A 22,207-nucleotide genomic window follows, 5' to 3' on the forward strand; every position below is an offset into this window, starting at 1 on the left:
CTCTTGGGGACTATATGTAAATGTCTTTTATGTGAAATATCTTATTCAGGTCAGTACTAAATAAAAAATAACATGCGTTTTGTATGACCCCTCTTTTGGTAAAATAATTACCATTTTGCAGATTCTGCAAGGTGTATGCAAATGTTTGACTTCAACTGTATGTTTGCTAAAGGCTTATTTATTTGATCAAAAACAGTAAAAAGTCTTATTGTGAATTTATGTGAAACTGAATTAACTGAGATGACTACATTTTAAAGTGCATTTTTTTCCTGTGTAGGCAAAGTGGAATTTTCAGCAGCCATTTACTCCAGTCTTCAAAGTCACATTATACTTCAGAAAATAATTCTGTTGGAAAAAGTTAACCTTTTTTTTTTTTTTTTTTTTTTTACTTTTGTGGAAGCAGTGATGCATTTTTTTTTAGGATTCTTTGAGGAATAGAAAGTTGTAGTTAAAGTCTGTAATTCTAAAACCTGGAAGAGAATTATCATTTCCAAGCCATGGGTTCATGGCGCGAGCAATTTGGATGTAAGTTTACACTTGAGGAAACAGACAAACATTGTAGTATGGTTCAGCTTAACATACTGCTGTAGTTGCTTTGCTGTTGCCATGACATTTTATATAAAGCGAGAGGTGTGGATGTTATTAACTGCAGTCATCATGACTGCGTGTGCTCTTTTAGTAGATCTGAGTGGGTTCAGCTTGTATGCGTGTGTGTTAGCATTTGCCCTGTGTGCCAGGGTGTGTCTGGATACTGTTGGCCAGACCCGAGTCTCACCTGGTGTGCAGAGCCATGAGGAATGCTTAATGAGTCACAGTCAAGGAGAGCAAGTTTCAAATCACCTGGTAAAGTGCTTAATGTCACAAAGAAGGGTTTTCCTACCATATTAGAGCCTTAGTAATGTTTCATTGAGACTTTCTTTGAGTTTAAATGACGTTACTAGAACTCCATAATAGAGTTAGTTCACTCCAAATGTAAATTCTGTCACTGTCATCATTTATTCACCCTCATGTTCCAAACCTGTAGGACTTGTTAATCTTTAAAACACAAATGAAGATACTTTTAATAATACCTGTTTGATTTGTCACTCCATTGAAAGTTCAGTCACCCAAAAGTTTATAAAGATGGGACAATAGTGTGACAATAATGCAAAAGGACAACAGTAAACAATCAATTTTCAGTTTAAGGCAGTTCATCATTGAATTCAGTGATGTTGTCATCCAGCTCAGTTTAGTTCAAACTGTATACGATATCACTGGATATTAAGTATCCCCAACTAAACAAGCCAGAGGCGACAGCGGCAAAGAACCAAAACTCCAACAAACCAATAATGTTTTTTTTCTACTATAGCAGAGCCCTGTAACTTATCATCGAGACTTTAAATTAGATTACTACATTAAACACTCTTTAGTTTATCCAAACTGTTATAACACAGAGGTTTTAAAAACATGTCTGAAGTAGGGATGCTCATATTGACCGTTTAACCGTTAACCGACAGTAAGAATTTTAACCGATTATTACTATCAGTTAAACGGTTTAAAAGGTTTTTTTTCTATTCTTTTTTTTTTTTTTACGTTTGCTGCATGGTGAAAGAAATAATGCTATTTGTAAGTTATCTGTTTACTCACGTGCGCATGTCGACACGCGCAGTGTGGCTGTACAGACATATTTCGCTTCACCTTTACTTAGTAAACAGATGTAGTATATGCAACTCAATGGCAAGTGGCGTTATTGGGTTATCAGAGAGTGAATCCGTGAGTGAATGTATTCAAATTCTGAATGAATTATAGTCTAGAAAGTGCGTAATAGGCGCTCCCGTTACAATCACTGGAAAGCTATCACTCATCCTAGAGTAGTTCATCGCAATCTCATAAAGTTATTAAAAAGTAATAAAATAACCTTTACACTGCACAATTAATCTCTTATTTATATAATGCCAACACTTTCTTTGTTTTAATAAGAGAGTTCGCGAAAGTGTAGAAATCAGCAAAACTGAAACCGGCACTTTGGTTGGTGAGTGGATTGTAACATAGCCTCCTCTGATTGGCCACAGTGATAATCAAATCAACATACATGTCTGTGATTGGCTATTGCTGAACGCTGTAAAACACGCGCTTCTCCACACGCATATGACAGTGGATGGAAGTCCCGAACCGCAAATTGAAACGGTTTTTGTGATGGTGTTTTTTTCGCGGATCTAAGAGTTAACAGGCAGCGGTCCTGCCTATCCGTACAGCATGTGGACATGTTAAAAACTAGGCACACTGAGGTATTGGCTGGCCTGCTATATATTTTTATGTCCGACGAGAAGAATATATTAAGACCGGGTACAGTTCTTCAAAGCGCATAAAAGGATTCAGTGTGTTTTAGTTTTGTCATCTTAATTAGGTAGTTATTTAATTTATACATATTTAGTGTAGGCCTATTTATATTATTCTTTTTTTTTCATTCAGATTTTCTCTGTTCTCAGAAGCGCTGCTGATGCGTGATAATTTAAATATATGTCAATACAGTTTTTGTTGTTGCTCTGTATGCTGCTGTTTGCACGTTAAAATAAAACATTTGCTTGTATTTTTAATGTATCATCACAGATACTCGTGCATTCTATTTTTATTTTAAACTAATTTATTATTCTAATTTTATCAGTTAACGGTTAATGATCGGATAACGAGCAGCGGTTGTCGGTCAGGAAAATTAACCGAAATGAGCATCCCTAGTCTGAAGTTATGAATGATAAGAAGTAATCATGCTGTGCACAGCAGAGATATGAAGACATGTTTGACATGTTTTGTTTTCCAAACATCATTACAGAGATAGTAAAGTCTGGCTCTGTGTGAGTTTCTTCAGTGTAGTAAGGAGAGCTTGTTGATGTTTGACTGGAACAAAAAGCATTGAGGAAAAGGCCTCTGTGTTTGTCTGTCAAGTATTTTTCCTGATAACACTGAGCAAACTCCAGCTAGGGAACCACAGAATATTGAGAGTATGATACAAAAGAGCAAATTACTTTTATTCAGCAATGATGCATTACATTTTGTGCATTAGGATCAGGCAAATGAAGAATCTGAAAGATCATGTGACACTGAAGACTAGAACTGCTCGATTTTGGCAAAAATCATAATCACGATTATTTTAGTCAATATTGTAATCACGATTATTTAACACGATTATGACTGGGTCCAAAACTTTATATTAGTGAATAATTTAAAGGTAAAAAAAAACAAATATATATATATATATATATATATATATATATATATATATACACATACATATACATATATATATATATATATATATATATATATATATATATATATATATATATACTGAATACTTTTATGCACGTCTAAAATAGTCTAACAATACTACAAAAATTGATTGTAATTATTTGAATGTAAAATAAAACAGCATCTTCACTGTAAACATGCTTTGTTTCTTATTAAAACTACAAAAGTCTTTCATTCAACAGCAGTGAGTGACTTTTCTCTTTGTATTTTCATGTTTTATTAATATTAAGCACAGAGACAGCAGAAGGAATATTATTTGTTGCCGCTTTAAGCCCCACACAGACCCAATATACTGTTACACACGTATTTTCATTCTCAACTGTTTATGATAATTTAAGACATAACTGACGAGGGTTTACATGAATAATCACCAAGCATTTTGAAATATTTTTGCGTGTATTTGACCGTTTAGGTGCACACAGAAGTGGGTGTTCTGCTCTGTCTCTGAGCGCATACACAGAACAGCGCAAGTTTTCTTACGCGCTATTAAAAATATAACATTAAAAAAACATTAATAAATCAAGCACGTCCTATTTTATGAAAGTCATGTCACATGATTTTGCTGATTTGTATGTGAAATTAGGCTTTTATGGAGGAGCGAAAGCACACCACTGGTAAGGGCAGCAATAATCGTTTCATCTCGATTACTGTATTTTCATGATCGCTTCAAGCAGAAATCGAAATCGAAACCGAATTTCGATTAATTGCACAGCCCTACTGAAGACTGGAGTAATGATACTGAAAATTTAAGCTTTGCTATAACAGGAATAAATTACTTTTTAAAATATATTTAAATAGGGAACAGATATTTAAAATAATAATAGTTACTGTATTTTTGATCAAATGCATGTGCCTTGATAAGAGACTTCTTTCAAAACCATGAAGAAAATCTTACAGACCCCATACTTTTGAATGGTGTAGTGTAAAGAAAATTACATATTACTATGTCTGTGCACTGGAAAATACTGATTATGCTAGCAGTTGGTTGTCTTAATGTTCAGTCTTCTACGTTAGGTGGGTTCTGGGTGTTATGTGATGTGGGTCATGACTGTGTTGGCTGCTGGCACGACTCCTGCACAAATTATGTCATTAAGCATACAGAACTGCGTTCTTAGATGTCTTTGGAAAGCTGGAATCTTGTGAGTCATGTTGAGTCCATAGGGGACTATTTGGACAATCCTCTCATGCGGCACTTTGAGCTTGGAAATATTTCTGTGCGCTGTGTTCTTCCTATTTCTGTGTACTGCTTTGGATATCAGTTAGAATCGCATGGAAGGCATTTCCTCAGTGAACACATGATACTCTGTTCTGGTTAAATACTTACTTACAAACCGTGGCTGTGCAATTTAGAAACGTCATGCTTAAACATCATGCATGCAATCTCTTTAATTACCTTATATTTGACTTAATATTTTTAATATGACATCCACTTGGAATTATGTTGTGTCTTTGAGGGTTTCTTCAAAAAATGATCTTTATTTATCCTGTTGATCTCTTTAAAGCATATCAAACATTTTTTTTCATTTATCTTTATCAGATTATGTAATTTTCGTATTATTAAATTGGTTAATTCTTTTTACTATTTTTACCCTCATTTGAAACCATTAGTCCAGCTCATACTCACTCCCACAAAGAAATTCTAAGATATTACATTCTTAGACATTCCTTCCGTGTTTTGTTGGGACAGGAACACCATGATCAAAGGAAATCCAACAGATGATTATGTCTAATAAAGAAGAAATTTCTAGAAGTACTATTTCAGCTCACTAAGAAGATTATGCCTCGCACAGACTTCATATTTCATAGCTAGTCAGTAAAGCTTGAGCTGTTTGGTCAGGAGGCTTGTCTTAAAAGTCAGCTACACCATCTGTGCTTATTGGATGGTTGATTACAATTAAATCTTTCTTTAATGTATTATTTAATTTTCTGAATATTATTGGTTTAATATTAATCAAAATGAATGGCCATCAAAAGCTTCTAGTAAAAAACAAACTGTGATAAAATATAGTAGAGCAAGAGAGGAACTATTTCCCCATCTGCAACACAGAAATGTATGGAAGCCTGTTCTGCCACTGAATAAAAATTTTAAAAAAGGTAATTGCGACTTTTCCCAAAATTTTTCTTTTTTTTTTTCTCTAAATTGCGTGATATAAACTCACAATTGCTAGTTGTAAAGTCAAAATAGCAAGACATAAATTTGCAATTCTGAAAAATGAACTTACAATTTTGAGAAAAAAAGTCAGAATTGTCAGATTTAAGATGGCATTTGTGGAAAAAAAATCTGAATTGCAAGTTTACGAGTTAAGTCGGAATTAAACATAAGTGATATAAAGTCACAATTGCGAGTTGTAATGTCAAAATAGCAAGACATAAATTTGCAATTATGAAAAATGAATCTGCAATTTTAAGAAAGTCAGAATTGAGAGAGAAAAAAAGTCAGAATTGTCAGATTTAAGATGGCATTTGTGGAAAAAAAATCTGAATTGCGAGTTAAGTCGGAATTAAACAAGTGATATAAACTCACAATTGGGAGTTGTAATGTCAAAATAGCAAGACAAACTTTTCAATTCTGAAAAATTAACTTGCAATTTTGAGAAATAAAGTCAGAATTGTGAGACATTCACTCGCAATTCTGAGAACAAATCAGTCCTTTTCCCTCTCAACATTAGACTTTATAACTCGCAACTGCAAGTTTATATCTCACAATCAGTGTTGGGGAAGGTTACTTTTAAAAGTACTCCCTAAAAAAGTAACTAATTATTTACTTAGTTATTTATTATGGAAAGTAATGTGTTATGTTATTTTTGCGTAACTTTTTAAATCTGGGTAGGAATTGCTTGCTTGTTTTTAGTATATATTTGACAAATGTAAGAGCCCTTTCACACCAAAAGCCTCAGGCTGAAAAGTAAATCCCCAACTGTACAGGAAAATGCAGAAGAAGAAAGTTTTCAGCAATAAAAAAAAAAGAACAACAAATCTAAATTTATCTTGAGTAATTTTTGCTTATTCGTGTGGTTGAATTGGATCATCAAAGGTCAGCAGCAAAGACACTGGTTAATAAAATGGGATTAATACATAAAGGATATTTGTATTATTTAACATATTTAATTATTTCAGGTTTGCATTCTGAGTTGCATTTAACTGTTTTTATTAATTTTGAGGAATACTGAATTTGTTTTCTTTTTTGTGAGTGAGATGAATTAATGCATGCTCACAATTATTATAGAACTGAAGTAACATTTTACTCCCAATTTCTCTCAACACGGGGACAGGAGCTTTCAATCAATAAATGGGGGAAAAAGTAACTGGCGTTACTTATTTGAAAAAGTAACTCAGTTATTTTCTTGTAAATGGAAATTAGTGGAAATAGTAAAGTAATCCATTACTTTACTAGTTACTTGAAAAAAGTAATCGTGAGATTGCTTAATTGTGAGAATTAGAATCGTATTTGCGAAAAAAAGTCAGAACAGTCAATTCTGACTTTATAACACACAATTACGAGTTAAGTCAGAATTGCGTGATATAAACTCGCAATTGCAAGTTATAATGTCAAAATAGCAAGACATAAACATAACATGAACTCGCAATTTTGAGAAATAAAGTCAGAATTGTGAGACATTTATTCGCAATTCTGAGAACATATCAGTCTTTTTTTCTCCTCAACATTGGACTTTATAACTCGCAATTGCAAGTTTATATCTCACAATTCTAAGACAAAACATCAGAATTTAGAGGAAAGAAGTCAGAATTGTAAGTTTATATCACACAATTCTGACTTTATAACACAATTTTGAGTTAAAGGTTGTATCAGCGATTTCTAGCCTAAAACATAAAGTGTCAAATTCAGCTGACCTTTATTCACGATCCGCTCGCTGCCTGCCCCATAAATTGTCTGTGAAAAAACCGCGTCTCTCTGGTCAGCCTAGGGTCCAAGATATGCCAAAAAAACAATCGGCGCTATCAACTATTCCACAGATAAACAAACAGTGTTCCAACCAATCAGCGTCAGGGGGTTCGTGTTGTGGACTTTCCTACTGGTGCAGGGATGTGAGGGAGGCGGAGCGAAAGTCCACAACACCAAACCCCTGACGCTGATTGGTTGGAACAATGTTTGTTTATCTGTGGAAAGGTTGGTAGTGCCGATTGTTTTTTTGGGCATATCTCGGACCCTAGGCTGACCAGAGAGACGCGTTTTTTTCACAGACAATTTATGGGGCAGGCAGCGAGCGGATCGTGATGAAAGATCAGCTGAATTTTACACTTTATGTTTCAGGCTAGAAATCGCTGATACAACCTTTAAGTCAGAATTGTGAGACATTTACTCGCAATTCTGAGAAAATATCAGTTTTCTTCCCCTCAACATTGGACTTTATAACTCGCAATTGCAAGTTTATGTCTCACAATTCTGAGAAAAAAGTGAGAATTGTGAGATTATATCACACAATTCTGACTTTATAACACACAATTACGAGTTAAGTCAAACATATCAGTCTTTTTTTTTCCCTCAACATTGGACTTTATAACTCACAAGTGGAAGTTTATATCTCACAATTGTGAGACAAAAAGTCAGAATTATGAGATTTAAGCTCGTATTTATGAAAAAGGTCAGAATTGTAAGTTTATATCACACAATTCTGACTTTATAACACACAATTTTGAGTTAAGCCAGAATTGTGACATTTACTCGCAATTCTGAGAATATATCAGTCTTCTTTCCCCTCATCATTGGACTTTATAATTCGCAAATTGCAAGTTTATCTCACAATTCTGAGAAAAAAGTCAGAATTGAGAGAAAAAAAGTCAGAATTGTGAGATTTAAGCTCGTATTTGTGAAAAAGGTCAGAATTGTGAGAGGAAAAAGTTCAAGTAATCTATTTTTTTTTTTAATTCAGGGTGGAAACGGGCTTCCATAGAAATGCCACAAAAACAGTTAGTCACAAATAGCGTTGACCCAAATCTCAACCCTCATACAGGAGTTCAGGGGTCATGACAAAGGAGTTATTTCACATTAAATGATGAACAAAATAATTAATAATTATATTAATGAGTTTGTCTAAAGAGTATTAATGCATGCTTATTCATGTAAATTAATATTTAAAGCTTTTAAGTCATTGAGCATGTTCTGCAAATCCTGTTGATAAATGAACAAAATGTTTTATAATTTGCAGTTGTGGACTTTTAAATGTTATAATTATTAATTAATTTTAATGTTTAGTTTGTAAGTTTACTGTTGTGTATAATACGGCTATCAACCATCCTTGATGAGTCTTGTAATTGACTTATTCTCGAGTAAATACGTGAAAATCAATGTTTATGTTTATGGTTTTAAAGCTTTTTTTACATTGTTCTGAAACCAACTCTGCTGGTTAGAAAGAAGAATAATTAAAACAAAATTGCTCAGACTTTCACCACTTAGTGTTACACCTATTTCTGAATGCCTTGACTAAAGTGTTTTTTATTCTAACGTGAGTCTGAAACGGTGGTAGAAAGACATAATCACTACTGAATAGCAGCTGTGCTAACCTAAACATGCATTTGGACATGAATCCTGTTTGAACATGAGAACCCATACACACCCTTCTCAGGTGGCAGTGGTTATGTCACCAGTAAGGAAACACATGCATGCTGTCCATAGGGACCAGTGTATTAGTGAGGTGTTTTTCTTCCAGGAACTAATCTGTAAACAGGTGCTGGAGACAATAACATCCCCTCATGGATCCAAGAACAACTGCAGTAGTTTAGCTTCTGCTCTTTTCTTCATTTATAAGCCAGCATCACAACAAGACTAAACATAGGAAATGTACACTTACTAACTGCTCTTTTCCATCTGTTGCTTACAATATTTGAAATATAATCATGGGGTTCAGTAAATATTGTTTTAAATTTTCTAAATCAGTATTTTTTGCCTGTTTTTCCACGAAATATCATCTTTAAAACAAACATGTTTGTGTAGTCTTGACTCAAAAATCATGTCAACTTAAGGGTTACATTTCCCCCCCCCCCCACAGATGTCAGACGTATTCATTTTTTACGAATAATCTTATCTTTTATGTCCAGTTTCCAAATAAAACAAGACAATAATCAATTACCTTTTCTTTTTTAATATTCCATTAGTATCTAAAAATGGGAAGTACCACATGATGATTAAAATAGAAACCATTTTTAATCATGACTCATGTTGTGATGTAAGATTTTGGCCACGATGCACATAATGTTTCCAAGTAGAACTAAAACCGGCTCTGTTAGATTAAAGATTTGAGAGTTTTACTTCTATGAAATGACAGCAGGATTGCGTGGGAAGAGAAAGAAACACTGTGAATCTACACAACTGAGAGCCGGAGTGAGGAAAGAAAAGAGAGGAGGAGCAAAGAGAATCCCATGCTCATCATTCATCCCTATGTGAAGTATACAGAGCCTGAGAAAACGGGAGAGACCTTACCTTTCCCTCATTCCCACACCAAACCTGCTCTCTATCCCTCCTCTCTCCCTCCATCACTATTTCTGCAGGGCCTCTTAAATGACAGGAAGTGAGGGAGACGTCTGGTGAAGGAAGGCAAACAATCAAACGAGGGCTTTATGTTGAATGGAGGGAGAAAGAGAAAAGTGCCTTGTCACACACATGCCTCTGGCGAGACTGAATTTACTGTTCACCTCCCTCTTTTACGGGGTGTTTCTTTGATCCGAGGTCTGTTTAATGAAATCAGAGTGTGGAATTGTGGGTAAATGTATATGGGCCGTGTGTGTGTGTGAATGCCGCCATTGATAATGAATGATTGTGCTTATGGATTTGTTATTTTTGTGTGCTTGTGTTGATTTACACAGTGGCTCTGTATTCTTTTAGAATAACTTTCCATACTTCTGGATGTAGTTTGTTTGAGATTTGGTTTTGAGCACATTTTTTTGTTTTGACCACATTTGTTCTTTGTTTATTGTAGCGTTCATATCCTTCTGTAGTATGGCACAGTATTGCACATGAATATAAAAATAGTAACACTTTAGACAGTTCATTTAATAGCTTTCATGTCATGTACCTTTAAAAAGTCATATACAGTATTTTAAAGGGGTCATTGGGTGCAAAACTAACTTCTACATGTTGTTTGAACATTAATGTGTGTTGGCAGTTTGGGTACACAACCACCCTACAATGATAAAAATCCACCCAGTGGATTTTTTTTTAATCTTTAAAAGTAATATCCCCTTTTTAAAATCAGTTCATTCTTAGCTTCTTGTCGTTGTGACGAAATACATTTGATTGACATGAGCGTCTTACCTTAGCCCCGCCCTCACCGAGCTGAAACAGTCGAATACGATCTGAATACGATCCTCACTGTGTTGACTCAGGTGCAGAGGAAGACTCTAATTGAGCGATTGAGGTGTTCTGTTGTTGGATGTAATAATGAAGGTTTTAACGTTACTTTCGTTTTTAAATGGAAAGCGCCAATCCCGATCTACATATGCATCTATCTTTGCGCGAATCGTCCGTGATGCAGCTTTACCCACAGCAGAAGTGAGTATAAGGGTTTTTATTATGCATCTTTGCAAATGGCCTTTCTTAATAATGTGCTTGTTGGCAAGTTTCACCGATAAACGCGGCTAAAGTAAACAATCGGGGCGGGGTGAGCAGAGCTCGTCGCATTTAAAGGGGCCATGTCTTAAAATGAGCTGAAATTTAGCAGAGCAGATTTTGACTAGGGTTGTGCCGATAGACGATAATATCGTGTATCGACGATAGTCAGAGATATCGCCTGTTGCTGATGCCTTTGACGATAGGAAGACGATTATTATTATTATTATCCATCAACAAAGAACTTAACTTTAGCAATGCAGCACAGAGAGTCTGTTCTAGGATGCTTCAGAAACTTGCTGTGGTATATACACAAGCATAGAGAGGCCACATCGCCTTAACGCACCGCGTGCAGTGAAAATGGGAGATTTTCATCATACAGTGCGGTGATAGATTAACTGATTCTAACGGGAGTGTTATATTATATTAGCATTTCAGTCATTAGGATAACAGAGGTAGTAAAACGTGGTTCAGGCTGAATCAATTACAATGTATCATAATCGGTCTGTATATAGTAAACATAAACATTCATCTCAGTAACATCTGGCACTAAACATACGCACGTGAATTACACGCGCATCACTTCTCCGCATTCAATATGAACTGAACTACAACATCACCTGATGACAACGGTCAGATATACAGCGGTAACATATGACGGGTAAAAAAAGATTCATTCATTTACATTCATGCACGCACATTTACAACTCACTGACGATAGCAGAGAATGAAACCGAAAGTAACTTGAACAACTCCGGCAGATCTTAATCACATGCCAATAGAAAGTCTACCTTTACAAAACGAATAAGGAATTTAGTACATTATTAAATTAGCACGATAGTATCGTGTATCGGCGATCTCTCAGGCTGACGATAGGGCGATATGAAAATTGAGCATATCGCCCAACACTAATTTTGACAAGGAAAAAGGGTGTTTTTTTTACAGTATTATTGAGAATTTTTAATCAAAGTATATTAGAGACTTTTCATTAAGACCCTAAAGAATCATATGAACTTGTGGAAAATGGGCATCCAATGACCCCTTTAAATTTAAATATACTTGAACCATTAATCTGTTAAAGATATAGTTCACCCCAAAATGAAAATCCTGTCATTAATTTCTCACCCTCATGTTGTTCCAAACTTGTAAGACCTTTGTAGATCTTCGGAACACAAATTAAGATATTTTTGCTGAAATCCAAGAGCTTTCTGACTCTGCATAGAGAGCAATGCAACTGAAACATTCCTAAAAAAGCTAGTAAGGACATCAATAAAACAGCAATGTTATGAAGCTACGAGAATACTTTGTGCGCTTAGAAAACAAAAATAATGACTTTATACAACTTTCTTCTCTTTATTTCATGCGGACTGTTTTAACAATGTCCTTACTACCTTTCTGGACCTTAAATGTGGTAGTTGAATTGCTGTCTATGCAGGGTCAGAAAGAGATTTCATCAAAAATATTTTAGTTTGTGTTCCAAAGATGAACTAAGGCCTTACAGGGTATGGAATGACATAAGGCTGAGTAATAATGACAGAATTTTCATTTTTGGGCACAGCACAGTATTAATCAAGATGCATGACCTCATACTTTTGATAATGAGTCCAGTCTCTGATTAATCACCCTAATTACTTTGTTTAAACAATCTAATAATAAGCAGTTAAGACTCCTAATATGAAATAAACAAACAACAGAGCTTCATTAATGGCTAAATTTCCTATATTTGAACTTCATTGGTACTCGAACTTAAAACCAAGACTAGTTTGTTCCACCAGGCAGACTTTTGTTTATACTTCCTTTAGGGTTGTATTTCAGAGTAAAGCTATCAGGATCAATACCAGCACAATCAGTTCATTTTGAGTCCATCTGATAGTACTGTTGATCTGCAACAGCTGCATCTGAGACCAGAAAGAGTATTTACATAAACATACAGCCTTGGCGTAGACCTCAGATACACTTTAAATAAAGAATTAGTTTTTTTCCTCTCTCCCTCTCTCTCCCTCTCTCTCCCTCTCCCTCTCTCTCTCTCTCTCTCTCTCTCTCTCTCTCTCTCTCTCTCTCTCTCTCTCTCTCTCTCTCTCTCTCTCTCTCTCTCTCTCTCTCTCTCTCTCTCTCTCTCTCTCTCTCTCTTACACACACATGCTCTTATTTTTTACAATGAGAGGATTCATGAGCTTGCAGGAAAAAATGCGGAGTTTAGAGATGAGTGAATGGCCAATCACATTGCTAAATGCTACAAAAACATGTTATTAATAGAAACTTTTGATGCTTTCCAGAGTGCAAACATAAATACACACTATTCGCAAATGCAAATTCATCAATATTCTATTATTACATTTTTAACTGAGGGTGCTTTTGATCGCGAGTCAAAAGGACATACTCAAATGAAGGTTTTGGAGATTTTGTCAGATTTAGCTCACTTCTGGGTACAAACTTGTATATGGTTAATAATGGTATTAATATATGGTTTAGTTAGTATGGCTTAGTTATAGATAATATCGTCTAAAAAAACTAAAAAAACAAAACATGTCCAGTAACATTATGCAGTAACACTACCTACACAAGTTTGAGGGTTTAGGACGGATTTTGTAAAATGTACAAAAGGATGTGTCTTTTTTTTCTCTCTGCTACAATCATGGTTCAGTCAAAGGCCTTAGGAACTGGGCTGATTTGAGGGTGTGTGTTTTTTTTTGTTTTTTTGCTTAAATTTACATCATGATGTCCTTTGCTATGGTATAACCAAATTTCTATGCAAAGAAGTCTCTACAGATGGAGTGTAATGTTCAGTGAGGAAATGAAAATGGCTGCAGTTAATACAGTCGTGGCCAAAAGTTTTGAGAATTACATAAATATTGGAAATTGGAAAAGTTGCTGCTTAAGTTTTTATAATAGCAATTTGCATATACTCCAGAATGTTATGAAGAGTGATCAGATGAATTGCATAGTCCTTCTTTGCCATGAAAATTAACTTAATCCCGAAAAAAACTTTCCACTGCATTGTTAAGAAGGCTTCAGGGCGTCCAAGAAAGTCCAGCAAGCGCCAGGATCGTCTCCTAAAGAGGATTCAGCTGCGGGATCGGAGTGCCACCAGTGCAGAGCTTGCTCAGGAATGGCAGCAGGCAGTTGTGAGCGCATCTGCACGCACAGTGAGGCCAAGATTTTGGAAGATGGCCTGGTGTCAAGAAGGGCAGCAAAGAAGCCACTTCTCTCCAAAAAAAACATCAGCAAAAAGTATGGCGAATGGACTGCTGAGGACTGGGGAAAAGTCGTATTCTCCGATGAAGCCTCTTTCCGATTGTTTGGGGCATCTGGAAAAAGGCTTGTCCGGAGAAGAAAAGGTGAGTCAGTCCTGTGTCATGCCAACAGTAAAGCATCCTGAAACCATTCATGTGTGGGGTTGCTTCTCATCCAAGGGAGTGGGCTCACTCACAATTTTGGCCAAAAACACAGCCATGAATAAAGAATGGTACCAAAACACCCTCCAACAGCAACTTCTTCCAACAATCCAACAACAGTTTGGTGAAGAACAATGCATTTTCCAGCATGATGGAGCACCGTGCCATAAGGCAAAAGTGATAACTAAGTGGCTCGGGGACCAAAACGTTGAAATTTTGGGTCCATGGCCTGGAAACTCCCCAGATCTTAATCCCATTGAGAACTTGTGGTCAATCCTTAAGAGGCGGGTGGACAAACAAAAACCCACTAATTCTGACAAGAAGTGATTATGAAAGAATGGGTTGCTATCAGTCAGGATTTGGCCCAGAAGTTGATTGAGAGCATGCCCAGTCGAATTGCAGAGGTCCTGAAAAAGAAGAGCCAACACTGCAAATACTGACTCTTTGCATAAATGTCATGTAATTGTCGATAAAAGCCTTTGAAACGTATGAAGTGCTTGTAATTATATTTCAGTACATCACAGAAACAACTGAAACAAAGATCTAAAGGCAGTTGATCAGCAAACTTTGTGAAAACTAATATTTGTGTCATTCTCAAAACTTTTGGCCACGACTGTACAAAACATTTCATAATCCTTCTTTTTGCTGCTAACTCAAAGACATTGGAGGTCCAGATCAAGTCTCATATGGTCTCAATCTTCAGTGTACTTCACCACTGCAACACCAGACTTTATAGTATCAGAATTAGCAAGCTGATATGAACAAAAACAACAAGAATTCTCACTTGTCTTCTCTTAATCTTTTCCGTCTGTCGTTATTTCTCTTTGTTTAGTTTTATTTTCTTTTTGACTAACATAACATTTCAGTGAACTTTATTTGCCTTAATAATAAGTTCCATTTTAAAAGATTTGTCTTGGCTTTGAAAATACATTTTTTGGACTAATTGATTGCGACATGCTGTGTGTAGCACAAATCATAATGTGGATTTAATTGTCTTTCTCTCAGGGTCAGGTGGAGGTCAGTGTGAAGCTGCAGGTGTCGCCTTGTGTTCAGGAAGAAGCTGACTACTATGTGGTTCTTGTGGGCTCATCCCTTCACCATGTAACCACAGCTCACAGGACCGAGGATCAAGGCTCAATTAGGTTCACTGTGCCTGGTAAGACCCTGAATAAATCACAGGATGTAACAGATGTACAGTGGTGGCCAAAAATATTAGAACACACGTATTTTCACTAGCTAAAAAATATTTTCTCTATTGTGTCAGTAAGAAATATCAGTTTACATTTCCAAACATTCATTTTGCCATTAATTGTAAAAATCCAGTGAGATTTTTGTTTGCACAAGGAGTCTAACAACAGTGCTCCACACAGAGATCTGATCTCATCATCATTCAGTCTGTCTGGAATGACATGAAGAAACAGAACTGTTATGATTTCAGTGCTGTTGTTGCTCTGTGCTGTTGTCGTTATACTGTAGTTGTGGTGTACTTTTACCTGTTTCCATAGAATTAGAACGATTATTAAAACTTTATAGTTATCTTTGTTCATTGTCCTTGGTGTGAACAATACTGTTTGGGGATTTCCTGTTGATATGGAAACCAGTTTAGTGCTGTATTGTAGTAGTACTTGTTTATAAATGTTGAGGAGTGAAGAATAAGTGTTTCCATGGAAACAAATAGTTAGAAGGCAACAGATACCTGAAAAAAAACAGTTCAGTCCTGAAACATAATAAAATAGAGATACAAGCTTATGTTACCTGATGGTTTTGCATGTCAGTGAAAGCAAAAATGAGCCAGTGCTTGATTTCTTCCTATAATATAAAGTTCCAGTGTTCATAACATCCTGTTTTTTTGTGTTTTTTGCCATGTGACCTGATTTAAGACAGTAACACAAGACAATACAGTGATGTACAAATATTGCCCTAGTTTTTAGTGTTGCAGACATATTGAAGAACTCTGTTGCAGCAGATGCTGTAAAACGTTTTAGGAAAAAGCTAAACAAAAGCACAAATGGCAAACTACAAAAAAGTAGACAGAGCATCAGTGTGAAAAGATGGATCTCAAAATCATACAGTCATTGTTGGAGAGAGGTTCAAATACACACAAATGCTAAAAAACCAAAGAATTTGTAGGACCTGAAGGATTTTTCTGAAGAACAGCGGTCAGTTTAACTGTTCAGGATGAACAAGGTACTCATAAACAATTATCACTAAACAAAAAACAAAACAAAAAAAACACACACAACTGTGGATCATTCAGACAACAACACGGTATTACGAATCAAGTGTATGTAAACTTTTGAACGGGGTCATTTTATAAATTCATCTATTATTTTCTCTTGTGGATATGTAAACGTCTTTTATGTGAAATATCTTTTTCGGGTCAGTATTAAATAAAAAAATAACATGCATTTTGTATGATCCCTCTTATTTTGGTGAAATAATGAACATTTTGCAGAATCTGCAAGATGCATGTACATTTTTTGTTTTGTTTGATAAGCTGCCTCACTCAATCCTTTTTCCCTTTTCTCCATTAAGGTCACGATGTTCCAGAGAAAGTATCTCTGGAGATCTACTGCTGTTTGAGGGACAGCAGAAGTCCCATCAGCTCCCTCTGCAATTCAGAACAGCTGTCTTTGGAGTACATACGGGATGAGGCACATGAGGTGGCGGAGCAGCTCATAAACTTGACATCCAGCAGCTATCAGGATATCCTAAGGAAAGTTTGCCCAGAGAAAATGTTTTTATCTGAGAGCAACCATTTAGACCAGACTAGGCAGCATGGAACAGATGGGATTTGTGATCCAAAGGAATTATTTCAATTGGAAAGCTTAGCAGAACAGAATGTTTGTGAACAGGGGAATTTCAGCCAGAGAGAAGCCTCAGGAACATCAGAGTTTAATCCAGAGCACAGATGCACAGTGGGACAACACAGTGCGGTTGATGCAAAAATCACACAGGCCCTGGCTAATTTGCACTTTCTGGGATGGGACAGCCAAGCGGCACAAGAGAAGCAAGGTCAGTCAGTTTCACTCTTTCATTCAGGTACCGCTAACTCTTATTTTAGTCCTGTCTTCTACACTAGATTCTAAACTTTATGTACAAATATATTTGGCAAAGTCTTCAAACAAATTAGTTCTTAGAAAAAAAAACGCACTTCAAAGCACTGTAACCCAGACTGCCATTATATTCATGTGATTTATGTTTTGGAAACACTGATCACCTTTCTGAAACGTTTAGAGCCTCTTCTGATCTTTAAAGATGTGTCATTGCCATTTAACATACTGCTTGAATGGATTGTATGCATTACATTCTGATTGCATTATCCTTGTGGGTGTATAACTAACTTTTTTTGGACAGATTTAGATGTATAGAGCTCTGCACTGTGTTTGTTATGGCTCGTTAGTGGAACACAGGATTAAATTCAACAGCACTTTAGTTACAACTGACTAACTCTAAGTAATAGTGTTTTGTGTTCACTTAAAAGCTAGACTCCTCAAGGTGACTGGTTTTGAGTTCCTGGGCCAGTGAATCTGAATATACTGTATTTTTATATTATATTATAAGATAATATAATATAATATAATCTGACCTTGTCATCAGCATTTTAAAAACTGTTAAAAACTGGTAAGTTGAGAAAGTTTCATATACAAAAATAATAATTTAAGAAGTTTAGAATTTGGTCCACTTTGTTGTGCATTGGGTATTTCCAATTTGAGGAAACACTGTTGCGTCAGAGCAGGTTATCAGGATGAGTATTAGGAGCATGCTTCTCATGTGACAGACAGCCAATATAAACAAACAGACTAAAATAGTGAACAATAATTTGACTAGTCTTGTTGGCCAGAGGAGCACAGTTTCAGTATAGATGCATAACTCCTGGAATATTGTTTATTGAATATTTTATTTCACATACACTACCAGTCAAAAGTTTTTTCAACAGATTTTTAATATTTTTTGAAGAAGTCTCTTCTACTCACCAGGCCTGCATTTATTTGATCCAAAGTAAAGGAAAAAACTAAATATTAAAATATTTTTACTCTTTAAAATAACATTTTTTTTATTTGAATATATCGTACAAATGTGACATTTTCAGCATCATTACTCCAATATTTAGTGTCGCATGATTCTTTACAAATCATTCTAACATGCTGATTTGCTGTTCAAGAAACATTTATTATTATTATTATTATTATTATTATTATCATCATCATCAATATTTAAAACAGTTGAGTATTTTTTTCAGGATTCTTTGATGAATAGAAAGATCCAAAAGATCAGCATTTATCTGAAATGAAAAGCTTTTATAACATTATACACTGTACAATTCAAAGCTTGGATTCAGTATAATTATTTTTTATTTTTTTGGAAAAGAAATTATAGAAATGTATACTTTAATTTATCAAGGATGCTTTAAATTGATCAAACGTTTATCGTCTCATAGACATTTATAATGTTACAAATGTTTCTATTTCAAACCAGTGCTGTTCTTCTAAACTTCCTGTTCATAAATGAAACCAGAAAAATGTACTGAGCTGTTTCTAAAACAATAATACATGTTTTTTTGAGCAGCAAATCAGAATATTAGAATGATTTCTGAAGGATCATGTGACTGGAGTAATGATACTTAAAATTTAACTTTAAAATCACAGGAATAAATTACATTTTAAAATATTCAAATAGAAAACAGTTACTTTAAATAGTAAAACATTTCAAAATTGTACTGTTTTTGCTGTATGTTGGATGAAATAAATGCAGGCTTAGTGAGCAGAAGAAAAAAAAATCTTACTGTTCAAAAACATTTGACTGGTATTGCACATTAACTGTTTCTTTGTATAAAAACACTTGTGTTTTTTTAAAAAGGTGTGTTCAATTTTGCATTTAAAAATATTTGTGTTTATTAACTAACTTTTGTGTGTATTTACTTAGTTTGGCTTTATTAAATTACAGTAGGATAATTCATCTTAATTAGAAAATTAGTAAATATAATTCCTGTTTAAAACTGTTTAATGCAGAATATTCTAGAATGAAAACAATGTCATATAGGTTCTTCCCATTGAATATAACCATATTTAAAAGGGATAGTTTACCCAAAAATGAAACTTCTGTCATTTAATTACTCACTATCAAGCCGTTCCAAACCCATAAGACCTTCGTTCATCTTTGAAAAAGAAATTACGAGAATGCTTTTTGTGTCATTGTACTCTTGTGAATGCGCATCTAAGGCTAACATGGAAGAGAAGAAATTGTTGAGAATTCTCTTAGCTTCATAACATTACAGTTAAACCACTAATGTCATATAGACTATTTTAATGATGTCCTTACTACCTTTCTGGGCCTTGAACATGGTATTTGCATTACTGTCTATGGAGGGTAAGCATAAAAAATATCTTAATTTGTGATCCGAAGATGAACAAAGGTCTTACGGGTTTGGAACAACATGAGGGTGAGTAATTAATGACCGAATTTTCATTTTTGGGTTAAGTATCCCTTAACATTGTGCATGTGTGTGCGTAAAATACAGTGCAGTGTAGTAGTTGTTATGGTCTGGAGCTCTGTCTAAGTGAGAATGGATACTGTGCCCCGTTTCATCATGGAACATTAACTAATTTCTTCAACAGTGAGAAGGGAGAGAGATTTAAAGAATGTCTCTAGTGCACACGGGGCCCCTTACATAACACTAGAGATTGTTCGCGGTAAATTACACAGCTGAATTAGCGTTCATTTCATTGCTTTGTCTGAAGAACGCCGTGTCAGCTTCAATTAATGACAGCATTCTTTAGCAACATTCTTGCTAGTCTCAAGGAAAATAACAGCAATTTATCTCACAAGTGTTACTGCTTGAAGTGTATCAAAACAACCTGGGCATTCACTTATTGGAAATGAATATGTTTATCTAATACTTTAAATTAGTTGCATTCCCCTAAGAACTATTGCTGTTGGCAGTTTGCTGAGATAAACAGCTTTAGCAAGCTGCACTTTATAAATTTCACCAACAACACAAATCGAACAACAGCAATCCTTTATCTCTAAAACAAATAACTTGTTCGGTTTCTGCAACTTCTTGCAAAATATATAAGTGACGTGCTTGCAGAAATTGTAAACCGCCAGCAGTGTGATTTGGCTATGGAAATGTTGCCTCACCTCGCTGACACTTCTCTTTTAAATCAAAACAGCACTTTGACTACCACCATCAATATGAGCAAAGAGTCGTAGACATCTGTACAATCAATTACTGTGTGTGTTCTGTGTTTTACAAACACACCGGTCCGGTTTAGAGTCCCCTCTTTAGTTTGTCTGTCAACACCCAGTAACTTGTCCTCAGTTCCACTGAACCAGGACAAAGAAAATAATCCCACACCTATACAAGGCTTTATCCATTTGATTCTTCATATCCTGAAACTCTTGAGTTTCATTCATATGAAGATGAGTCTGCTTGATGGAAATCCTTTTGAATATGTGTTTGCTGTGTGAGTTTAAGTATTGTGATAACCTGTTGAGCAGGTTTGGACTCAGTTCTAACCATATTACTCTGAAATATAAATGGCTCACGCACACTTATGGGAAACACTAAAACAAAAGGAAAAAGGAGAAAGAGTGCAACATTCATTGTAGTTTGATTGGATTAAATATTTTTTTTTCCGCAAATCATCCAAATGGCTAATTAGACCGTATTCAACCTGTGGGTCCTGTGCTTGACACCCTTTCATTATACACCTCGGAGACCATGTGCGAAATGCTTGCCATAAGTGTTTGTCACCCCTACTGCATGTTTATGAGCAGATGTGTACCACACAGAGATTAGCTGTCTGTTTGAACTCTAAACCATTGATGTGGATGTCCATAAGGGTATTATTTTTTACACAGCATTATACCTGTTATCAGACTACAGCTTGTTTGCACAGAGCACAAAGCACAGATGGGCTCGCATACAAATGACAAAACAACATCTTGTATGTATTTTAAAATTGTACACTTATCAGTTGGGCTCCTGATGTTTTATAATTGTGGAGATTTTTTTTTTTGACATAATCTTTTGTATAGAGCTAATAAAATAGTATCATATATTAAAAGTAATTCAAATTTGCGTGTGATTTAATATACTTTGATATATTTTGAGGGGAAAAAGGATTAATGATTTCTATTTAAATATGTGACCCTGGACCACAAAACCATACATTGTATGGGTCAAAATGGTTTTCCGTTTATTCTCTTTTTAAAATCATTAGTGCATTAGGTAAGGATCATGTTCTGTGAAGACATTTTGGAAATTTCATCCTGTAATATATCAAAAACTTAATTTTTGATTAGTAATATACATTGCTAAGAACTTCATTTGGACAACTTTAAAGGTGATTTTCTCAGTATTTAGATATATTTGCACCTTTAGATTTCAGATTTTCAAATAGTTGTATCTCGGTCAAATATTGTCCTATCCTAACAAACTATACATCAATGGAAAGCTTTCAAAAATGTACTTTTATGATTGGTTTTGTTGTCAAGGGTCATATATATTATTATATGTGGTTGTCAAAAGTTTGCATACACTTTGCAGTATCTGCAAAATGTTAATTATTTTTATTAAAATAAGAGGGATCATACAAAATATGTTGTTTTTTTATTTAGTTCTGACCTGAATAAGACATTTCACATAAAAGATGTTTACATATAGTACACACGAGAAAATAATAGTTTAATTAATAAAAATGACCCAGTTCAAAAGTTTCCATACACTTGATTCTTAATACTGTGTTGTTACCTGAATGATCCACAGCTGTTTTTTTTTTGTTGTTGTTGTTTTTTTTCCGTTTTGGTTGTTCATGAGTCAAATGGTCACTGATGTTCCAGAAGGAAAAATGATGCATTAAGCATTAAGCATTTGAGCAAATGCTCTTGAGCATCAGTGAACATTTGAACCTTTTGTAATAGTTGCATATGAGTCCCTCAGTTGTTCTCCGTGTGAAAA

General features: G+C 35.0%; 1 protein-coding gene across 1 annotated transcript in view; it reads left to right on the top strand.

Annotated features, from left to right (window-relative positions):
- arhgef28a (Rho guanine nucleotide exchange factor (GEF) 28a) overlaps nucleotides 1-22,207 on the top strand; it is a 100,873-nt gene that overhangs the window by 20,141 nt on the left and 58,525 nt on the right. The window contains exons 3-4 of the mRNA XM_073840047.1: nucleotides 15,250-15,400; nucleotides 16,780-17,259. Of these exons, the coding sequence (XP_073696148.1) occupies nucleotides 15,250-15,400; nucleotides 16,780-17,259 (631 nt within the window). The remainder of the gene's footprint in view (nucleotides 1-15,249; nucleotides 15,401-16,779; nucleotides 17,260-22,207) is intronic.

This window comes from Garra rufa, chromosome 5 (genome assembly GCF_049309525.1).
Source record: "Garra rufa chromosome 5, GarRuf1.0, whole genome shotgun sequence".
Lineage (NCBI taxonomy): Eukaryota > Metazoa > Chordata > Actinopteri > Cypriniformes > Cyprinidae > Garra > Garra rufa.